The sequence below is a fragment of the Dendrobates tinctorius genome, unplaced genomic scaffold, assembly GCF_039654945.1.
Source record: "Dendrobates tinctorius isolate UK_male_01 unplaced genomic scaffold, ASM3965494v1 ptg000157l, whole genome shotgun sequence".
Lineage (NCBI taxonomy): Eukaryota > Metazoa > Chordata > Amphibia > Anura > Dendrobatidae > Dendrobates > Dendrobates tinctorius.
The window spans coordinates 18,425,790-18,444,642 of NW_027361824.1; the positions used below are offsets into that span (position 1 = coordinate 18,425,790).

At 49.0% G+C, this 18,853-nt stretch overlaps 1 protein-coding gene across 4 annotated transcripts in view; it reads right to left on the reverse strand.

Moving 5' to 3' along the window:
• NARS2 (asparaginyl-tRNA synthetase 2, mitochondrial) overlaps positions 1 to 18,853 on the reverse strand; it is a 125,816-nt gene that overhangs the window by 55,007 nt on the left and 51,956 nt on the right. For 2 of the 4 annotated variants that reach the window (XM_073548652.1, XM_073548655.1), the window contains exons 1-2: positions 7,147 to 7,297; positions 1,697 to 1,890 (exon numbers count right to left, since the gene is read on the reverse strand). In XM_073548652.1, the coding sequence (XP_073404753.1) occupies positions 1,697 to 1,849 (153 nt within the window). In that variant the 5' untranslated portion in view covers positions 1,850 to 1,890; positions 7,147 to 7,297. Of the gene's footprint in view, positions 1 to 1,696; positions 1,891 to 7,146; positions 7,298 to 18,853 lie in introns of those variants that run through there. The other 2 variants (XM_073548654.1, XM_073548653.1) reach the window with 1 other exon arrangement.

An 18,853-nucleotide genomic window follows, 5' to 3' on the forward strand; every position in this document is an offset into this window, starting at 1 on the left:
CAGATATCTAGTGGAGAAGAAGGATGAAATAGTGGACAGACATTGAGGGATTCTGGTTAGTAGGGAGGTGATATCTGGTCCAGAGATGTAGATCTGTGTGTCATCAGCATAAAGATGATACTGAAAGCCATGAGATTCTATGAGCTGTCCCAGGCCAAAGGTGTAAATAGAGAACAGCAGGGGCCCAAGGACTGAACCTTGTGGGACTCCGACAGATAGGGGGCGAGGTGAGGAGGTGGTGTGTGAGTGGGAGACGCTGAATGTCCGGTCTGTTAGGTATGATGAGATCCAGGAGAGGGCCAAGTCTGTGATGCCGAGGGATGAGAGGGTCTGTAATAATAGGGAATGGTCCACTGTGTCAAAGGCAGCCGACAGGTCCAGGAGGAGGAGGACAGAGTAGTGTCGCTTGCTCTTGGCAGTTAAGAGGTCATTGGTGACCTTAGTAAGGGCAGTTTCAGTGGAGTGGTGTGACCGGAAGCCAGATTGTAAGCGGTCGAAGAGGGAGCAAGAAGAGAGATGGGAGGACAGTTCAAGGTAGACGTGTTGTTCCAGTAGCTTGGAGGCATATGGGAGAAGTGATATAGGGCGATAGCTAGATACAGAGGATGGGTCAAGAGAGGGCTTTTTGAGGATAGGTGTGATGGAGGCATGTTTAAAGCTTGAGGGGAAAACACCAGTTGTTAGTGATAGGTTGAAGAGATGGGTTAGGGTTGGGATGAAGACTGTGGTGAGGTTTGGGATGAAGTGGTATTGCGGTGTGTAGTGAAAAATGACAATTTCCTGTGCTTCATGGGAGTACGAAGATGGCAGAGACCCAAGGTCTCCGGCTGCCAAGATGACCCATTGTCACCCCACGATCGCAACATAACATACTAATTGGTTCACAACCTTTTGGATCCCGACAGACGGCATCTAAATGGTTAAACAGCAGCAACCGGAGCTGAACTCCAGCTGCTGCTCATCGAGGCAGGTGCTGCTATAATACAGCCATGTGTGGAGCGGGCTCAGCCACACCAGCACATCCAATGGCGGGAAGAAGTTCCCCTTTTCACTACGGTCGACCAGAAAATATACTGGTATTAAAGGGTTATTCCCAAAATAATGGTTGCCCCCTATCCATAGCACAGCGCTCTGCTTTCTCCAGTGGTCCCATACACAATTAATGGAGCGAATGTTTATAAGGGGCTGTAGTAACTATTCAATGGTTATTCCCCTCTCTATAGATCATGTATTGTCGGATAGAGCTGGGAAATAAAAGCAATTTTGCAATTTACTGTGTCTTAAAATTTTCAGCCATTCTTAAGATATTAACACTTTTCTTTACAGCTCGTTGCCTTGGAGACCGACCACTGCTGCCAGATATGCTCAGAGTGTGGAAGCATTACATGAAGCAGGCTGGAATCGCTGCAGCTCCTAATTCCGGGCAGCTGCTTACGAGCTTGACAGCAGCGGTGGTCGGTCTCCTAGGCAACGAGCTGTAAACAAAAGAAAAGTGTCAATATCTCAAGAATGGCTGCAAATTTTAACAAGAATTGCAAAAAGATCTATTTCACAATAGCCATCTAGGAAAATGAGGAATAACCCTTTAAGCCACTAGACTATTCCGTACCACCATCAATGCTCAGTATTAAACCTGTGAGTCCAAACAAGGAAGAAAAAGTGGGACATTATGATAAAGGAGACATCGCACAATTACCTGGATTTTTACTCTCTTTTCTCCCTGGTCGACGTTTGCAACCAGAGCTTGTCGCACGCTGAGCTTGGTGGTCGCTGTACCGCGACTCCGGTGACAATGACGCCAAGGGTGTGGTCCAAGGATGGAGAAAGCCGCCTTCCTGGGGGCAAACATGGTGGCAGGAGGAGGAGGACAAGCGGAGAACGGGCACAGACCTTGAAAGGGAAAAAAAAAGAAACATCTATATATAGGATCCTAGCGACGTTATCAAGACCACCGAGGTGCAGACCACTCGCCCGCTATCACGTATTCAAGATCGGCCGGGGACCGCTTGTCTACCTCCGCCAGCCCCATCAACAATAAAAGAGGCCATGGCTAAAATCCCAAGGGGCACTTCAGAGTCTCATTCATGAGACCCCAGGGTACGGACCCCCAGAGATCTTACTGGTAGAGAAGTAAGAACTTGTAATAACCCTTAAAGGCAATGTTTGGAGTTCATATAACTTACTAATTTTTCCAGGGGAGTTTTGGGTCGCTATATTCCAAGAGGCAACACTTCCCCCCCCCCCCCCCACTGACGGGGGTCTTGATTTTTTTTTTTGTGTGGAAAAGTTATTTTTTAGCTTAGAATCATTTTGGGGTGCAAATAATTTTTTGTTATCCCATTTATAAGAGGGAGGAATAGAAAAAAAATCCAATTCTTGCTTTTTTTTTTTTTTTTTTTTTTAACCCTGTTCATTATGTGGTTTACAGTTAGGTCCATATATATTTGGACAGAGACAACATTTTTCTAATTTTGGTTCTAGACATTACCACAATGAATTTTAAACAAAACAATTCAGATGCAGTTGAAGTTCAGACTTTCAGCTTTCATTTGAGGGTATCCACATTAACATTGGGTGAAGGGTTTAGGAGTTTCAGCTCCTTAACATGTGCCACCCTGTTTTTAAAGGGACCAAAAGTAATTGGACAATTGACTCCAAGGCTATTTCATGGACCGGTGTGGGCAATCCCTTCATTATGTCTTTCTCAGTTAGGCAGATAAAAGGCCTGGAGTTGATTTGAGGTGTGGTGCTTGCATTTGGAAGGTTTTGCTGTGAAGGAAACATGCGGTCAAAGGAGCTCTCCATGCAGGTGAAACAAGCCATCCTTAAGCTGCAAAAACAGAAAAAAACCATCCGAGAAATTGCTACAACATTAGGAGTGGCAAAATCTACAGTTTGGTACATCCTGAGAAAGAAAGAAAGCACTGGTGAACTCATCAATGCAAAAAGACCTGGGCGCCCACGGAAGACAACAGTGGTGGATGATCGCAGAATAGTCTCCATGGTGAAGAGAAACCCCTTCACAACAGCCAACCAAGAGAACAACACTCTCCAGGAGGTAGGCATATCAATATCCAAATCTACCATAAAGAGAAGACTGCATGAAAGTAAATACAGAGGGCTCACTGCACGGTGCAAGCCACTCATAAGCATCAAGAATCAAAAGCCTAGACTGGACTGTGCTAAAAACATCTAAAAAAGCCAGCACAGTTCTGGAAGAACATTCTTTGGAGAGATGAAACCAAGATCAACCTCTACCAGAATGATGGAAAGAGAAAAGTATGGCGAAGGCGTGGTACAGCTCATGATCCAAACCTTACCACATCATCTGTAAAACATGGCGGAGGCAGTGTGATGGCTTGGGCATGCATGGCTGCCAGTGGCACTGGGTCACTAGTGTTTATTGATGATGTGACACAGGACAGAAGCAGCTGAATGAATTCTGAGGTATTCAGAGCCATACTGTGTGCTCAGATCCAGCCAAATGCAGCCAAACTGGTCGTCGTTTCATACTACAGATGGACAACGACCCAAAACATAAAGCCAAAGCAACCCAGGAGCTTATTAAAGCAAAGAAGTGGAATATTCTTGAATGGCCAAGTCAGTCACCTGATCTCAACCCAATTGAGCATGCATTTCACTTGTTAAAGACTAAACTTCAGACAGAAAGGCCCACAAACAAACAGCAACTGAAAACCACCGCAGTGAAGGCCTGGCAGAGCATCAAAAAGGAGGAAACAGCGTCTGGTGATGTCCATGAGTTCAAGACTTCAGGCAGTCATTGCCAACAAAGGGTTCTCAACCAAGTACTAGAAATGAACATTTTATTTACAATTATTTAATCTGTCCAATTACTTTTGGTCCCTTTAAAAACAGGGTGGCACATGTTAAGGAGCTGAAACTCCTAAACCCTTCATCCAATTTTAATGTGGATACCCTCAAATGAAAGCTGAAAGTCTGAACTTCAGCTGCATCTGAATTGTTTTGTTTAAAATTCATTGTGGTAATGTCTAGAACCAAAATTAGAAAAATGTTGTCTCTGTCCAAATATATATGGACCTAACTGTACATTCATTTTATTTTAGGGATTTTAGCGACACCATAGGCAAATTACGGTATTATTTTTTATTTTTACATAAAATCCCACAGGAAAAATGTGATTAAATTTCACAATGTAACAAACTAATAGGTATTCAGCCATAGATGCCCTACGGGGCCTCAGGTTTTCACGTCAGGAGGGCGATATAATGACAGAGGGAGACTAGATTGCAACAGTCCCTGATGATTGTGCCACCTCAGGGGTTAAACAGACAGGATCAGAGATTGCTGTGATCTGTGTTATTTCGGTGGAAGCCAAGCCGTGGATGCAAATTTAGATCTATTTGCAGGATGGGTGCGTAATTGGCTGAAAATATCTGGAAAATAAAAACCCTGTCTACGAGGACAAACCGAAAAGAAAAAAACGAAACAGGAGAATATGTATAAAATAGATTTAAAAAAAGGTGCAAATTAAAAGAAAAAGGTGCAATTAGAAGAACAGAACAGATGACAAACAAAAAAAAAAAAAAAAAAGGACAAACGCAATAAGGCCATGTGCACACGGTGCGGATTCTGCTGCGTTGTACAGTACCATTGTTTTCAATGGTAAACTGAAAAACGCTGTGCACATGCTGCAGATTTTTCCGCGTGGATTTGCTGCGGTTTCAAATCCGCAGCATGTCAATTCTTCGTGCGGATTCCGCTGCGGTTTCACACCTTCTCCATTGTAGAGGTGTGAATCCGCAGGTCTTTTGACCTGAGAATTTACCTGCGGATTTTTCCAAGTCCGCAGGACCTAAAACTACGTGTGCACATAGCCTTATAAAATTTGCCAAGTTTTTTCTGCTGCATTTTTGTGTGCAGAAAATCTGTATAAATGTATGATGTGATTTCATGACAACTCCTGCACATTAAAAGGAACCTGTCAGCAGGATTGTGCACAGCAACTTACATACAGCGTCAGGTCGGCACTGTTATACTGATTAGGCCGAGATCACACATGCGAGAAACTCGGACGAGTCTTGCATCTTAATACCTGGCACTTGGGAGCGGAGCGTGCGGCTGCACAGAAATACATGTGTGGCGCCCCTGAGGCTCAGTCGCCACAGAGGTACTGCACCTTCTCCTAAGGTGTAGTGCCCCACCATCCAGGTCAGGTGGGAACTCCTTTCCACACTCCAACACTCGCACTCCACACAACAGGGTAGTTCTGCACAACCACATTGCGGCTCAGTGCTTAGAGAGTAGCAGAGCACCTCTGGTGGTTCCCTGCTTGGAACACTGGATGTGCTGGGAGGTGGGTGGAGTTGAGATATATAAAAGAGTGGGAAAGTGTAGGATTACAGGTTCAGTCTGGCAGAAGGTCAGGCGGGTAGGAAGTCACTCAGACAGGAGTGAGGATCCCTGGAAGAAGGGATGGAGGAAGGAGTGCTGCAGCTGCCTCAGTGATCTGAGCCAGCTGGCACGGGAAAGGAAAGAAGGAGAAAGACGTAGAACTGCAACCTAAGCTTCCATAAGAGAGAGGAGGATCAGTACGGAACGAAGGAGTAAGGAGAACAGAGAGGAGACGTGGGTTGGAAGAGGAACCCTGCCTATAGGTTCTCAGCGCAAGGCCGGGGCCCGGTCCCCGAGGTTGTATGGACACTTATGGTTCTGCAGCAGACATCGGTGGAGTAGTAGGCGTAAATGCACTACTCCCATCTAAGACTTGGGGCACAACAGCAACTGATTAGAGAGCTGGGACTCAGGAGAAGGGAGTCCCCGAAGCAGGCTACAGCTGTCTGCCATACGAGTAGAGTTCTTGGGAACATCTGACAGGAGGAACTCCAGAGTACCACGGTACTGGAGATCTTCACAATTTAAGGTGCAATAGAGGAGTCGTGTAGGAAAGGTACATGTTGGCGGAGTGTTGGAGAGGAGCTTCCCATCTGGCCTGGAGGTTGGCTGAGTCTCTGAGCCGGAGGACACGGCCCGGAGGCAGGCACCCTTGTGTACCGCAGACTGTGAGTAAAGCTTTGGAACTGAAAGCCTTGGTGTCCTCCATTCATCCTTGCGCCAACCCGCTCAGCACCGCTACATCTGGGTACCATCCTTTGCACTGCCTGCGCCTTTCCACAACCATTACAACTACACGGCCCTGGGGCTACAGCTCCACCTGTGGGGAGCTACACCATCTAGGCTGCAACACATCACCAGCCCCAGAGGATCTGTCTGCAGCATCGGCCTAACATCTCACTTGCCGAACACCACAGGTGGCGTCACAAACTATTCCATTAACTACATTTCCCCCATTACTTGGGCGCCCAGGGCCACCTTCCCCTGACACTGGGAGGGCGACCCACATGCAGTCGCACGCTCCGCTCCCGAGTCCCGGCGGCTGTGCCAGGTATTAAGAAACGAGACTCCTCTGAGTTTCTCGCATGTGTGATCCCGGCCTTACAGTGGTACCTGGTGACAAAATCCGTCTTGTGGTTCTTGTGTAATCTTTATTTTCAGTTCTGAGTTAATGATATGCTCGTGCTCCGGGGCATAAACAACAAGACGGATTTCATCACCAGGTATAATTGTGAGGCCGGGGTCACACTTGCAACTGCAATGTGAGAAATTCGCGCCTCAATACCCAGCACTGCCACCAGAACTCGGGACCGCAGTGTGCGGCTGCAGGTATTTCTATGCTCCAGTCCGAACCGCCAGTGCCGGGTATTGGGGCGTTGAGTTTCTCACACTGCAGTTGCAAGTGTGACCCCGGCCTAATCAGTATCACGGCACCGACCGGACGCGGTCTGTGGGTTACTGTGCACAATCCTGCTGATGAGGGCGCTGTAAGCAGTTAAAGACGCTGTAGAACTAGACGTTTTTATTGTTTTTTTCCCTTGTAGATTTCCACCTGTATAAGGAACAGAAAAAAATGCAATTGCAGTATGTAAATGTAGAATCCCAGCATTTTGGCACTAAATAAAAGGCAACATAGATATCGAGGTTATTGTGGAGCTACAAGTCTCAGCATTGCAGCACCAGAAGCTTGGAAGCTCCCCCGCCATTCAGCGTCCCCACCACTGACTCTCCCAGCAGCGCCTCTACCCTTCTCCCTCCAGTCCCCTGCCTCACCTCACATTGCACTGCAGGGACTTCTCCTTCCTCACATGTTGCCGGCTGCAGGCTCCGACCCCTCAGTCACAAAATTACAGAAAGAAAATGACAATTGTCTGCCATTTTCTTGAAGACAAACGTAAGTCTAATCCAATGGGAGTCGCCGCCAAAATGGCCGCCGCACTGGAGACAAGTATATTATCACCAGCAGCAGAGCGGAGAGGTAGTGATCGGAAGGAACAAGGTGTTGTGGGAAATGTAGTTTCCCCCCCCCCCCCCCCCCCGTGTGATGAGGCTATTTTTGAAGAATTTACTCTGTTTAAATTGGTTATTACATGATATATTTTAGTCATAACATGAATACATTTTAACTCCTTCATGACCTGTGGATTTTTATTCCACCCCCAATTTTTCCATGAGGCATAACTATTTTTTTTTTTTTGTCTTTTTGCCAAACATATTTATTTTACAGGCTTAAAAAATGTGTGAGCGCGTATTGTCCTATGAAGGAATCAACCTGTAGCTAAGTTTAATAGGAGCACCAATATGGTGGAGACGTAGAGGGGCCTTCAGAAAGTTGCCATGACAACACATAGTGGTTACCCTTTTGTGCCCTTTCCGGGATCACGTCTCTTAAAGAGACTGGCATGTGAAGGGTTAAAAGGCAGCAATCAGAACTAGCTCCAGTCGCTGCTGTTAACATGCTGCACTTCTCCATATTTGCGCCACAGTCATTTTTCCCTCCATAGTTATGCCCCTTCATCAGGTCAGCACCCCCCCCATGATTTTTTTTCACGCTCTACACGCCCCTTGCACGGCGCCCCTCCACAGAAGAAGCGCTGGTATCCATAGAGATTTGACCACTCTTTTCGGAGTTTGGGTGGTCTCGCCTTTTTTCAGGAGCACCTCTGGTACTTATGAACTCTCCTGGGAAAAGAGGAGACCTCCCGAACTCCTAAAAGAGTTAGCAAATCTTCTCAAAATGTCCAGGAAGAAGCGCTTCCAGAAGTTTTTCGGAGTGGCACCGAGATGCTTCATCTTTAGGCCCATGAGAAGGCAGACCTCCAACCGTATCAGATCTGGCGGGCTAGTGCAAACTTTAGGAAGCTATCCTGCTGCCCTGTATCTGTGCTCTTAGGATGCATATACTGTTGACTGTAATGGTGGAGTGGGGAGCGTCAGTTCTTTGCTCCACCATTCACCTGTGCTGTCTGAGGGTCAGCGAAGGTGGTGCCAGACTACACAGTCCAGAGCAGAGGTCTGAAGGTGGAGTGGGAGCCAAGGTGAGCCCTATGGGGTATGCTACTATGTGTGCGTGGGCAATTTTAGGAGATCATGTGTGGGCATCATACAGTTTTTTTTGGCAGGAGCATCATAAGTAGGAACCATGCTGGTGGTAAGAAAGTTACACTGTGGGGCATCCGTGTGTGGACATTATGGCATCATGTGTGAGGAGCACTGTGGACGTTTCAAAATAGGGTGGGGGGCATCATGTGTTTGTACAATACTGGGGGATAGGAAGGGGGCACTGTGGGGCATTCACCTGTGTTTGGATATTATCATTATACTGTGAGACGCATGATGTGTGGGTACAATATTGGGTTAGTAAAGGGGCACTGTGGGGCATCCTACTGTGTGTGCATATTCATGGCATCCTGTGTAGACAGGCACTGTGGTTGTATTATGAAATGTGGTGGGGGAACTGTGGGACATCCTAATACTAATGTGTGTGATCATAGGCAGGGCACCCTGTGTGGGGAGGGGTGCTGTGGTTGTATCATGATATGTGGTGGGGGCACTGTGGGGCATCCTAATCTTAGTGTGTGTGAGCATATTAATGGCATCCGGTGTGGAGGGGCGCTGTGGTGATATGTGGTGGGGGGGTGGCGCCTCCAGGAGTATGGTCGCCACAGTGGTTTTGCCTTCCTCCAGGGGAGGGTAATGCCAGGCTTGGAGGCAATGAAGGGTCTCTCTCGCAGTCAATCCATACATGCAACACAGTTCCACTCCAGGCCACCAGGGGGAACTCTGAACCAGGATGGAGGGGAGGGGTGCCCTCTGAGGGCGAAGAGGAAGGAGTGGTCAGATAGTCTGCGGAGGGTGAAATGTGCAGACGTGTGGAAGGAACCTGGAGGTTGAGCTAGGAAGGAGAGCTCCCTCAGCTGAGAGCGCATGAACTGGAGCCTGGTCTCCACGGCTGTACGGATACTAAAGGTCCTACAGCAGATACCAGAGGAGTAGGAGGCTGTAAGTGCCCTACTCCCATCTAAGACTTGAGGCACAACAGCAGCTTGGATAGAGAGCCAGGACTAAAGAGGAGTCCCCGAGAGAGGCTACAGCTGTCTGCCGTGCAAGTGAGGTTCTTGGGAACATCTGACAGGAGGAACTTCAGAGTAACTAAGTACTGGAGTGCTTCACACCACAAGGCGCTAGGAAGGAGACTGCACAGCCCGTCTGTGAGAGAGAATCCCTGAGTTGCTTCCAGGCTAGCCTGCTCCAATACCATCTGTAATCAGGACCCTGGACTGCAGTTATCAAGTAAAGGTACAGAAATTGCACCCCGCTGTGTCTTGTCTGCTTCCTACCCTTACGGCACTGCTACATCCCCGTGCCAACCACCACTACACTGCCCTGGGACATTAGCCCTGCCTGTGGAGGGCTATACCATCACTGCTGCACCACACCATCTGTCCCAGCGGAGCTGTCTGCAGCGTTGGCTTAACATCTCCCTTGCCGAACACCACAGGTGGCGTCACAAACTATTCCATTCCATTAACTACATCCTCCATTACTTGGGCTCCCAGGGCCACGGACTGGGTCACTGCTGCTGTGACACTTCCCCCTGACACCGGCCCGGTACCGAGTAACCCACAGCCCTGGGAGGGTGACCCAATTTTGGTGTCACGAACAGGATTACGGTGCCCGGTATCCCCAGGTCCTGTGTGCCATAGACTGTGATTGTGTACTGTGTGTAATTGGCGCCAGTTGCCACCATTGCCGCGCTGATTGGCGCGCGCGGGAAGAAAGAGGTGGGCCTTCGTGGGCGGAGCCTGCCGCAGAGCGCGAAGAAGTGAAGTGCCGCGCGGGAAGAGAGGACAGCTCGCAAGAGGAGGAGGAGCTAAGGCCTACAGCCCGGAGCGTCGGGCCTGTGAAGTGGCCGCCGGTGAGCTCACACAACCCCCCGGCCCTGGCAAACATTAACTAGGGGGGGGGAGAAGATGTTCGCGCCGCAAGCCAATGCAACGGCGGACGCCGTTGCTAACCCCACAGCACCGCAAGGAGGAGCGCCCGCCGCAGCAGTCCCCATAATGCCGCTATCCATGCCCAACATACCTGGAGCGGCCTGGCTACCGCAGTACTCGGGTGAGTCACACACCCTGGGTGAATTTAAAGAGAGACTGTGCAGTTTGTTCAAAGTTTACTCTCTGTCTGAAAGCCAGAAAGTAAATATCCTGATTGGACAGTTAACAGGTGCAGCGCTGAGAGAAGCGAAAGCCTGGCAGGACACTGATAAAGAGACTGTTGCAAAGGTCCTGGCCAAACTGAAGAGCACCTTTGACACTCGCACTGCAGCTGGAATCAAGATGAGGTTCTTTGGCTGTAAATAGAAGGCGCAGGACAGTATCCGGGACTATGCTCTCAACCTGCAGGAGGCGCTGCGAGCAGTCAAGCAAGTTGATCCTGACAGCGTAAAGGAAGAAGATAAACTGTTGAACGAGCAGTTCTTTGAAGGACTCCTGTCCAGTACCCACAGAGGACAGTTGCGTATCATAACCTTGCAAAACCCTGATCTGGACTTTGCTGAATTTAAGGACAGGGCTATTCGGGTACTGCAGGAATCCAATGACAGCCGTCCAGCGCCCCCTAGGCGCCTAGCGATCACCTACCATCAGGAAGCCCCATCTTTCCCTTCCATCCCTGTGGAGGCTGATGCCCAAACTCTGGATAAAGATCCCACTGAGGAGCTGCGTCTACAGGTCCAGGAGTTGAACAAAGGAATGGCTGCACTCACCAAAACCATGCAGTCCCTGCAGGTGTCCTCCAAAGAGAAGATCCAGCTTGCTTCCAGTCCAGAGGATGTCCTGTGGCTCCGGAGGAGGAGAGCCCCGCCACTTCGAGGAAGGAACAACAATCGCTATGACCAGGACGGACGTCCCATCTGTCGTCGCTGCTACAAGGCAGGTCATCTTGCCAGGTACTGTCCTTTAAACGAGCAACCCCTGGGGCAAAGGGCCAACCCCCAGGAGTAGGATCCCCAGGCCCAAAGAACTGGAGAGCCAAGTATGTGGGAGGGAGACCAATCCTTCCTGTGGTGATTGACGGCATCCCCATGAACGCTTTGCTGGACACTGGCTCCCAGGTGACCACTATGCCGTACATTCTGTATAAAAGGTATTGGGCTGATTCTGAACTTGCCCGTGGCCCAACTGATGAACTGACAGTAGTTGCTAGTAATGGTCAGTCTTTACCGCAGATAGGATGTAAAGAAATTACTGTCAAAGTGGGGCGGGTAGAGCTAAAGTCTCAAGGGTTAATAGTTGTTGATATTGACCGACATGAATATAATCCCATGATGACTCTTGGTACAAATGTCATTGAAAACTGTCTGAGGTTATTGTCTTGTTGCAACAGGTGGCTGAGACTGCTGGTTCCGGAGAACAAGTCCTGCAGAAGGAGATCCGAGCCCTGATGCAAAGACAACAGGTGGAACTCTCTGGCGGAGAGATTGGCAGCGTCAGAGTGAGTGATCCCTTCCCCATTGTAATACCCCCCAGATGTGAAATGTTGGTTTGGTGTCGGGCAGCTATAGGTCTTAGAGGGAGAGATTACCAGGCATTGGTAGAAACCGTATACTCCGAGAGCCGGCCCACTGTCCTGACAGCCAGCGGTTTGGTTGATGTAAAAAAAGGTAGAGTACCTGTACGCCTTTTGAATTGTGGGGAAGAGGAAGCCACAATACCTCGGTACGCCACAGTTGCTAAGCTGCTCACTGTTAATAACAACTCTTTGCAGGCAGCAGAGCCTTTGGTCTCATCCGATCCGGTGGAGGACAATGGCTCTGTGAAGCATCCAGATGAGTGGTGTCAGCAACTGCAGGTGGGAACTGACTCTACACCTTCATACCAGAAAAATGGGGTTTACAGAGTGACACAAGAGTATGAGCGGGTATTCAGCAAACACCCACTAGATTTTGGGCAGGCAAAAGGGGTTCAACATCATATCCCCACGGGAGACCATCCACCCATAAAGGAGAGGTACAGACCTATACCCCCAACACAGTACCAGTGTGCTAAGAGTATGTTGAGGGAGATGAAGGAGGCAGGGGTCATCAGAGACAGTTGTAGCCCCTGGGCAGCTCCAATAGTGTTTGTAAAGAAAAAGGATGGTACCATGAGAATGTGTGTTGATTACAGGAAAATTAACAGCATTACACGTAAAGATGCCTACCCATTACCTAGAATTGAGGAATCATTGGCTGCACTTAAAACTGCTAATTACTTTTCCACCTTGGACCTCACCAGTGGGTATTGGCAGGTTCCCGTGGCAGAGGCAGACAAGGAGAAAACCGCATTTACCACTCCAATGGGTCTCTGTGAGTTCAATTATATGCCATTTGGGCTCTGCACTGCTCCAGGAACATTTCAACGGCTGATGGAGTGCTGCCTGGGACACATGAACTTTGAGACGGTCCTGTTGTACCTGGATGATGTCATTGTTTTCTCCAAAACCTATGAAGATCATCTGGAGCACCTGGCTGAAGTGTTTGAAGCTTTGTCCAATTTTGGCCTGAAGGTGAAGCCCTCCAAGTGTCACCTCCTGAAGCCCAAGGTGCAGTACCTCTGTCATGTGGTCAGTGCGGAAGGTGTGGCACCGAATCCTGATAAGGTCACAGTCATCCGGGACTGGCCGAAGCCCAGCAACCTTCATGAAGTACGCCAATTCCTTGGACTGGTAGGCTACTACCGAAGATTCATCAAGGGCTTTACTGAAATAGCCACCCCTATGCAAAATCTTCTGGTGGGGCAGTCCAAGAAGACCAAACAGAAAAATTCCACCTTTGAATGGACTGAAGAGTTGGAGAGATCCTTCACCCGGTTGAAGATGGCTCTCACAGGTGACGAAGTTCTGGCCTGCCCAGATTATGATAAACCCTTTGTGCTGTACACGGATGCCAGCAACATGGGACTAGGAGCAGTACTGTCGCAGGTACAGAATGGGAAAGAAAGAGAGATCTCCTATGCCAGCAGGAAGCTGCGCCCCACTGAAAGGAACCCTGATAATTACAGTTCTTTCAAGCTGGAGTTCCTTGCCATAGTCTGGGCTGTCACCGAAAGGTTCAAATATTACCTAGCCTCTGCCAAGTTCACTATCTTCACAGACAACAATTCGTTGACGCATTTGGACACTGCAAAACTAGGTGCACTGGAACAGCAATGGATGGCTCGGCTATCGAACTATGAGTTTACCATCAAGTACCGGGCAGGGCACAAGAATGCCAATGCTGGTGCGCTGTCCAGAATGCCTAACCTACCAGATGCCGGAGAAGAACCTGAGGCTCTTGAAGAGATAGAGCTACCTCCCTTCCACCGGTCACTTGCGGCCCAGCATGCTCAAGGAGTGAGAAACAGACGGTCTGGCTTGAAGGAGGTGACCCTGAACCCATTGCCCCATCATGATTGGGCAGAAACGCAAGATAGTGACCCTGCAGTCTGCCTGGTGAATGAGCTGCTGACACGAGCTGACTCACGTCCAGAGTCGGATGCTCCTGAAGAAACTCAGCACTTGTGGAAGGAGAGGGGCCGACTGTTCATTTATGAAGGGAAGCTGTGTCGGAGGAGTATCAATGCTCGCTGTTGTGAGTTCACTTTCCCCTTCACCGTTGATGTCTGATGAACTCCCTCTGCTGGTGAAGAGAGGTAGTGAAATTGATTGGGTTGAGAAGAACCTGTCATCTGAACAGGTGGAGCCTGATTGGACACCCGGAATCACTGAGTGGATATAAGGCAGCCGACGCCCTACAGGGGTGCTGGTGATCCTTTCTGCTCTGAGCTCTTGCAACCAGTTAGTCCTGTCTACTGAAAGCTAAGTTTTTGCTCTCTTATTTTTCCATGAGATTTTGTCTGTTTGCTTCGTGTTTTGTGTTCAGCCTGCCTTTGTTGGGACGGGCTGAGCTCCATTTTTGTCTCTGATCAATTTATCTCTTTGCTCTGTTTTCAGAATATACCTGAGTGCTGATATAGTGATTTTGAAGTCTAGCGACTTCAGGGCCTTTTTCCCTATCAGACGGTTGGGACATTTTTGGTAGGGTTTTTTGCGGATTGCAGTCAGCATCTTTTCTGTCCTTTCCTATTTAGTTAGTTGGGCCCCATCGTTTGCTCAACCTGTCTTTCTGTCTGTGTTTGTGTTTTCATCTGCTTTTCACCGACAATACATGTTGGGGGCTGTCTATTGCTTTGGGGTCTGCTCTGGGGCAGTTTAGATTTCCCCTTTCTTTCTTTAGGCTTATTTAGTTCTCCGGCTGTGAACGAGGGGTCTAGGGCACCGTAGGAACCCCCCACGGCTACTGTTAGTTGTGGTGAATAGGATCAGGGGTCTGCAATCCGATAGCTACCAACCTCTCCGGTTTTCTGGACTTAGCTTGTATTTTTGTTTTTTCCTCCTTCGGTGACTCATTCACAACAGCCCGCACTCATAAGCTGGTTTGGCAGGTGATAGTCCCGAAGAGAGAGGCATCGATGGTCCTGGAAGCATACCACAATGGAGCTGGACACTTGGGATGGAAGAAGTTGGAAGCATTGCTCCGAGAGAGGTTCTACTGGGCTGGTATGAGGAAAGCCATTGAGAGGTGGTGCCGGGAGTGTGGACAATGTAACCTGCGCAGAAAGGATCGGGACAGCCAGAGAGCTCCCCTACAGCCGATCATCACCAAACAGCCCCTTGAGTTAGTGGCCCTGTACCATTTGAAGCTGGTTCCAAGCCGGTCAGGCTACATCTATGCACTCACCTTTGTGGACCACTACTCAAGATTCCTGGTAGTTGTGCCTGTCAAAGATCAAACTGCCAGGACAGCAGCCAGAGCATTCCAGCAGCACTTCTGTAGACCACATGGGCATCCTGAAAGAGTGCTGACAGATCAAGGTCCAGCTTTCGAGGCAGAAGTATTCCAAGAATTCTGTAACCTGTATGGTTGTAAGAAGATCCGGACAACGCCGTATCACCCACAGACCAATGGCATGTGCGAGAAGATGAACCAGGTAGTGATGGACCTCCTGAAGACTTTGCCCTTGGAGAGGAATCTGTGGCCAGAGAAGTTGCCCGATCTGGTGGACTTCTACAACCATATCCCAGTGAACTCCACCAACTGTACCCCAGCCTATTTGATGAGAGCCAGACCTGGTAAACTGCCTATTGACTTGGACATGGGAGTCCTGACACCTGAAGTGGCGTCCCCAGATGCTGATTGGGACACGGAGAGGCAGCAACAGTACCGGAGAGTTCAAGAATGCGTGGAAAGGAGTCTGGCTCAGGCAAGGCAAAAGCAGGAGAAGCTCTGCAATCAAAATGCACCTGCCGTCCCTTTGTCGCCGGGGGAGCAAGTCTTGAAAAGAAAGAGAAGATTGCACAAGTTGGATGATCAGTGGGAAGCTGAACCTTATACCATTCTGCCCTCGAACTTTGATAATACGAAGGTATGCCTTGTGAGTAAAGATGGAGGAGAGACCTCAGCAGCGGTATCAAGAGATCATTTGAAGTTGTGTCCTGACCAGTTGAAGGAAAGGAAAGAAGAACCAGATAACATCCAGCCCATAGTTGAAGAAGAGAAGGTCAGCACAGTGCTTGGAGAATTCCCTGCGAATTGGACTAGAGTGAACGATGCTATAGTGGTGCCAGTGTTACTGTTTCCCCAATCGGTAGCACAGGAAGATGTGACTCAAGAGAATCAGGAAAATTGGGTAGCAGATGCCAAACCAGCAGTGGAGCCAGAGAACCCTCGCCCTGCCAGTGGTGAACCTGTTGTACCCTTGGTGAGTCTAAGAGGTCACAGTCAGTCCAGTATCCCTGTGTTACAAAGAACCCCCAGTAGTGTATCCAGTAAATTACCCACTACAACAGTAGTACGCAGGTCTACCCTCACCACACAAGGCATACTACCAGTTAGATACCGTATATAAAGTAATGTAATTGTTGAAATTGTGTAAATATGTAACTGTTTTTCAAGTTTTGTGCCTACAGGTAACCTGTAAGAGTTCCCTTGGAGTTTTCTTGTTTTCTTTATGGACACTGAACCACAGGACTTGTGTGTGGTCAAAAACTTTTACCATTTGCCCAGGAATGGACCATGGACATTGATGCTGGACTTATCATCATAGGACCATTTTTGAGCTCTTGGTTTTTCAAATCTTGTACAAATTATTATTGTTCAATTGTTTATATGTCTTTCATGTTTTCTTTTGTTCAGCCCAGGAGTGCTGACTTGCACTAGGGGGGAATGTGGAGCCCCCAGGAGTATGGTCGCCACAGTGGTTTTGCCTTCCTCCAGGGGAGGGTAATGCCAGGCTTGGAGGCAATGAAGGGTCTCTCTCGCAGTCAATCCATACATGCAACACAGTTCCACTCCAGGCCACCAGGGGGAACTCTGAACCAGGATGGAGGGGAGGGGTGCCCTCTGAGGGCCAAGAGGAAGGAGTGGTCAGATAGTCTGCAGAGGGTGAAGTTTGCAGATGTGTGGAAGGAAGCTGGAGGTTGAGCTAGGAAGGAGAGCTCCCTCAGCTGAGAGCGCATGAACTGGAGCCTGGTCTCCACGGCTGTACGGATACTAAAGGTCCTACAGCAGATACCAGAGGAGTAGGAGGCTGTAAATGCCCTACTCCCATCTAAGACTTGAGGCACAACAGCAGCTTGAATAGAGAGCCAGGACTAAAGAGGAGTCCCCGAGAGAGGCTACAGCTGTCTGCCATGCAAGTGAGGTTCTTGGGAACATCTGACAGGAGGAACTTCAGAGTAACTAAGTACTGGAGTGCTTCACACCACAAGGCGCTAGGAAGGAGACTGCACAGCCCGTCTGTGAGACAGAATCCCTGAGTTGCTTCCAGGCTAGCCTGCTCCAATACCATCTGTAATCAGGACCCTGGACTGCAGTTATCAAGTAAAGGTACAGAAATTGCACCCCGCTGTGTCTTGTCTGCTTCCTACCCTTACGGCACTGCTACATCCCCGTGCCAACCACCACTACACTGCCCTGGGACATTAGCCCTGCCTGTGGAGGGATATACCATCACTGCTGCACCACACCATCTGTCCCAGCGGAGCTGTCTGCAGCGCCGGCTTAACATCTCCCTTGCCGAACACCACAGGTGGTGTCACGAACTATTCCATTCCATTAACTACATCCCCCATTACTTGGGCTCCCAGGGCCACGGACCGGGTCCCCGCTGCTGTGACACTTCCCCCTGACACCGGCCCGGTACCGAGTACCCCACAGCCCTGGGAGGGCGACCCAGGGGCAGTGTGGGGCATCCACATGATGATATATGGTGGGGGCACGGTGGGGCATCCTACTGTGTGTGAGCATAGGCAGGGCATCCTGTGTGGAGGGGTATTGTGGGTGTATCATGATACGTGGTGGGGGCTCTGTTGATATTATGGATATTACACTTCATGCAAATACTATGGGGCTTCATTAGGAGCGCTTGTGTTGTGTGGGTGCTCAAAAAGAACTGTGGGGCAAATGGGGTAAGTGGGCATGGTTTGACTGTAAAAAACATTAGTGTCCCTCTATACAATTCAGAATTGACAGGTGTGAGAAGAAGTCGTGTTGTGCAACTTTTTTGGCACCATGCTTTGTTCCCCACCTCAAAGTCTCCCACACAATCACTTCCAAAAGTTGAAGGACATAAGGCTGTTTGTTTTTCTAGTACACTTCCGAAAGTATGGGATCTGTTTTCAGTGTCCTGTCACTGTGGGTCCAAACCCGATCCAATCATTAGAAATAAGTGCTGGGGGGCTTGTCCTGACATTTATAGCACAGCCTCTTAGTTATTATGGATGCCAAATTCGTGACACGGTCTGAGGTCTCACCAGCCAGTTCGAAGGGGGTTTACTTAGTCACAGGTTCCATTGCCCGGAAATTCTGCAATAGTATCAATTGGGTAGCGTATAGGTGCTGCTCCATGGTGGTACACTGAGGGGGGCCATATTGCCAGCCCCAATACTTTGCCCATATACTTATAGTTGTGCTCTCTCTGACACAATTTAGACCCATGGAGGAAAGAATTTTGCCTTAGTGTGTTGGAGTATGTGAGTGTGCAGCGAGGAGAAGTCTAGGTCCAGTCCGCACCAGCCATTGCTTGTGGAAGTGACTGTGCGTGCACCCGTAGTGACGTGCCCATGCAGCGGTATGCCACACTTCTTGAGTGCGAAACTAAAGGAAAATCCATGCAAGTTGACCTGCGAGACACAAACCACCACTAATGTTTCTCCAACCGTGTGTGCACCCAAGGCAAAGTTTTCTCCTAAGGAATCATTTTATTTAGACAGACTAGGTACTGGATTCAGCAGTCCTTTTGTAGCCTGGAAAAAAATGTGCCCCAGAGTTGATGCAAAAAAAAAAAAAGGGCACGGAAGGAGACTCCAAATTACAGTAGGACTATTGCATCTTCCCGTTTGAAAGTTTTCTGTCTTTTATAAAGAGAGATGAGGAGGCAGTACTGTCTATACCTACATT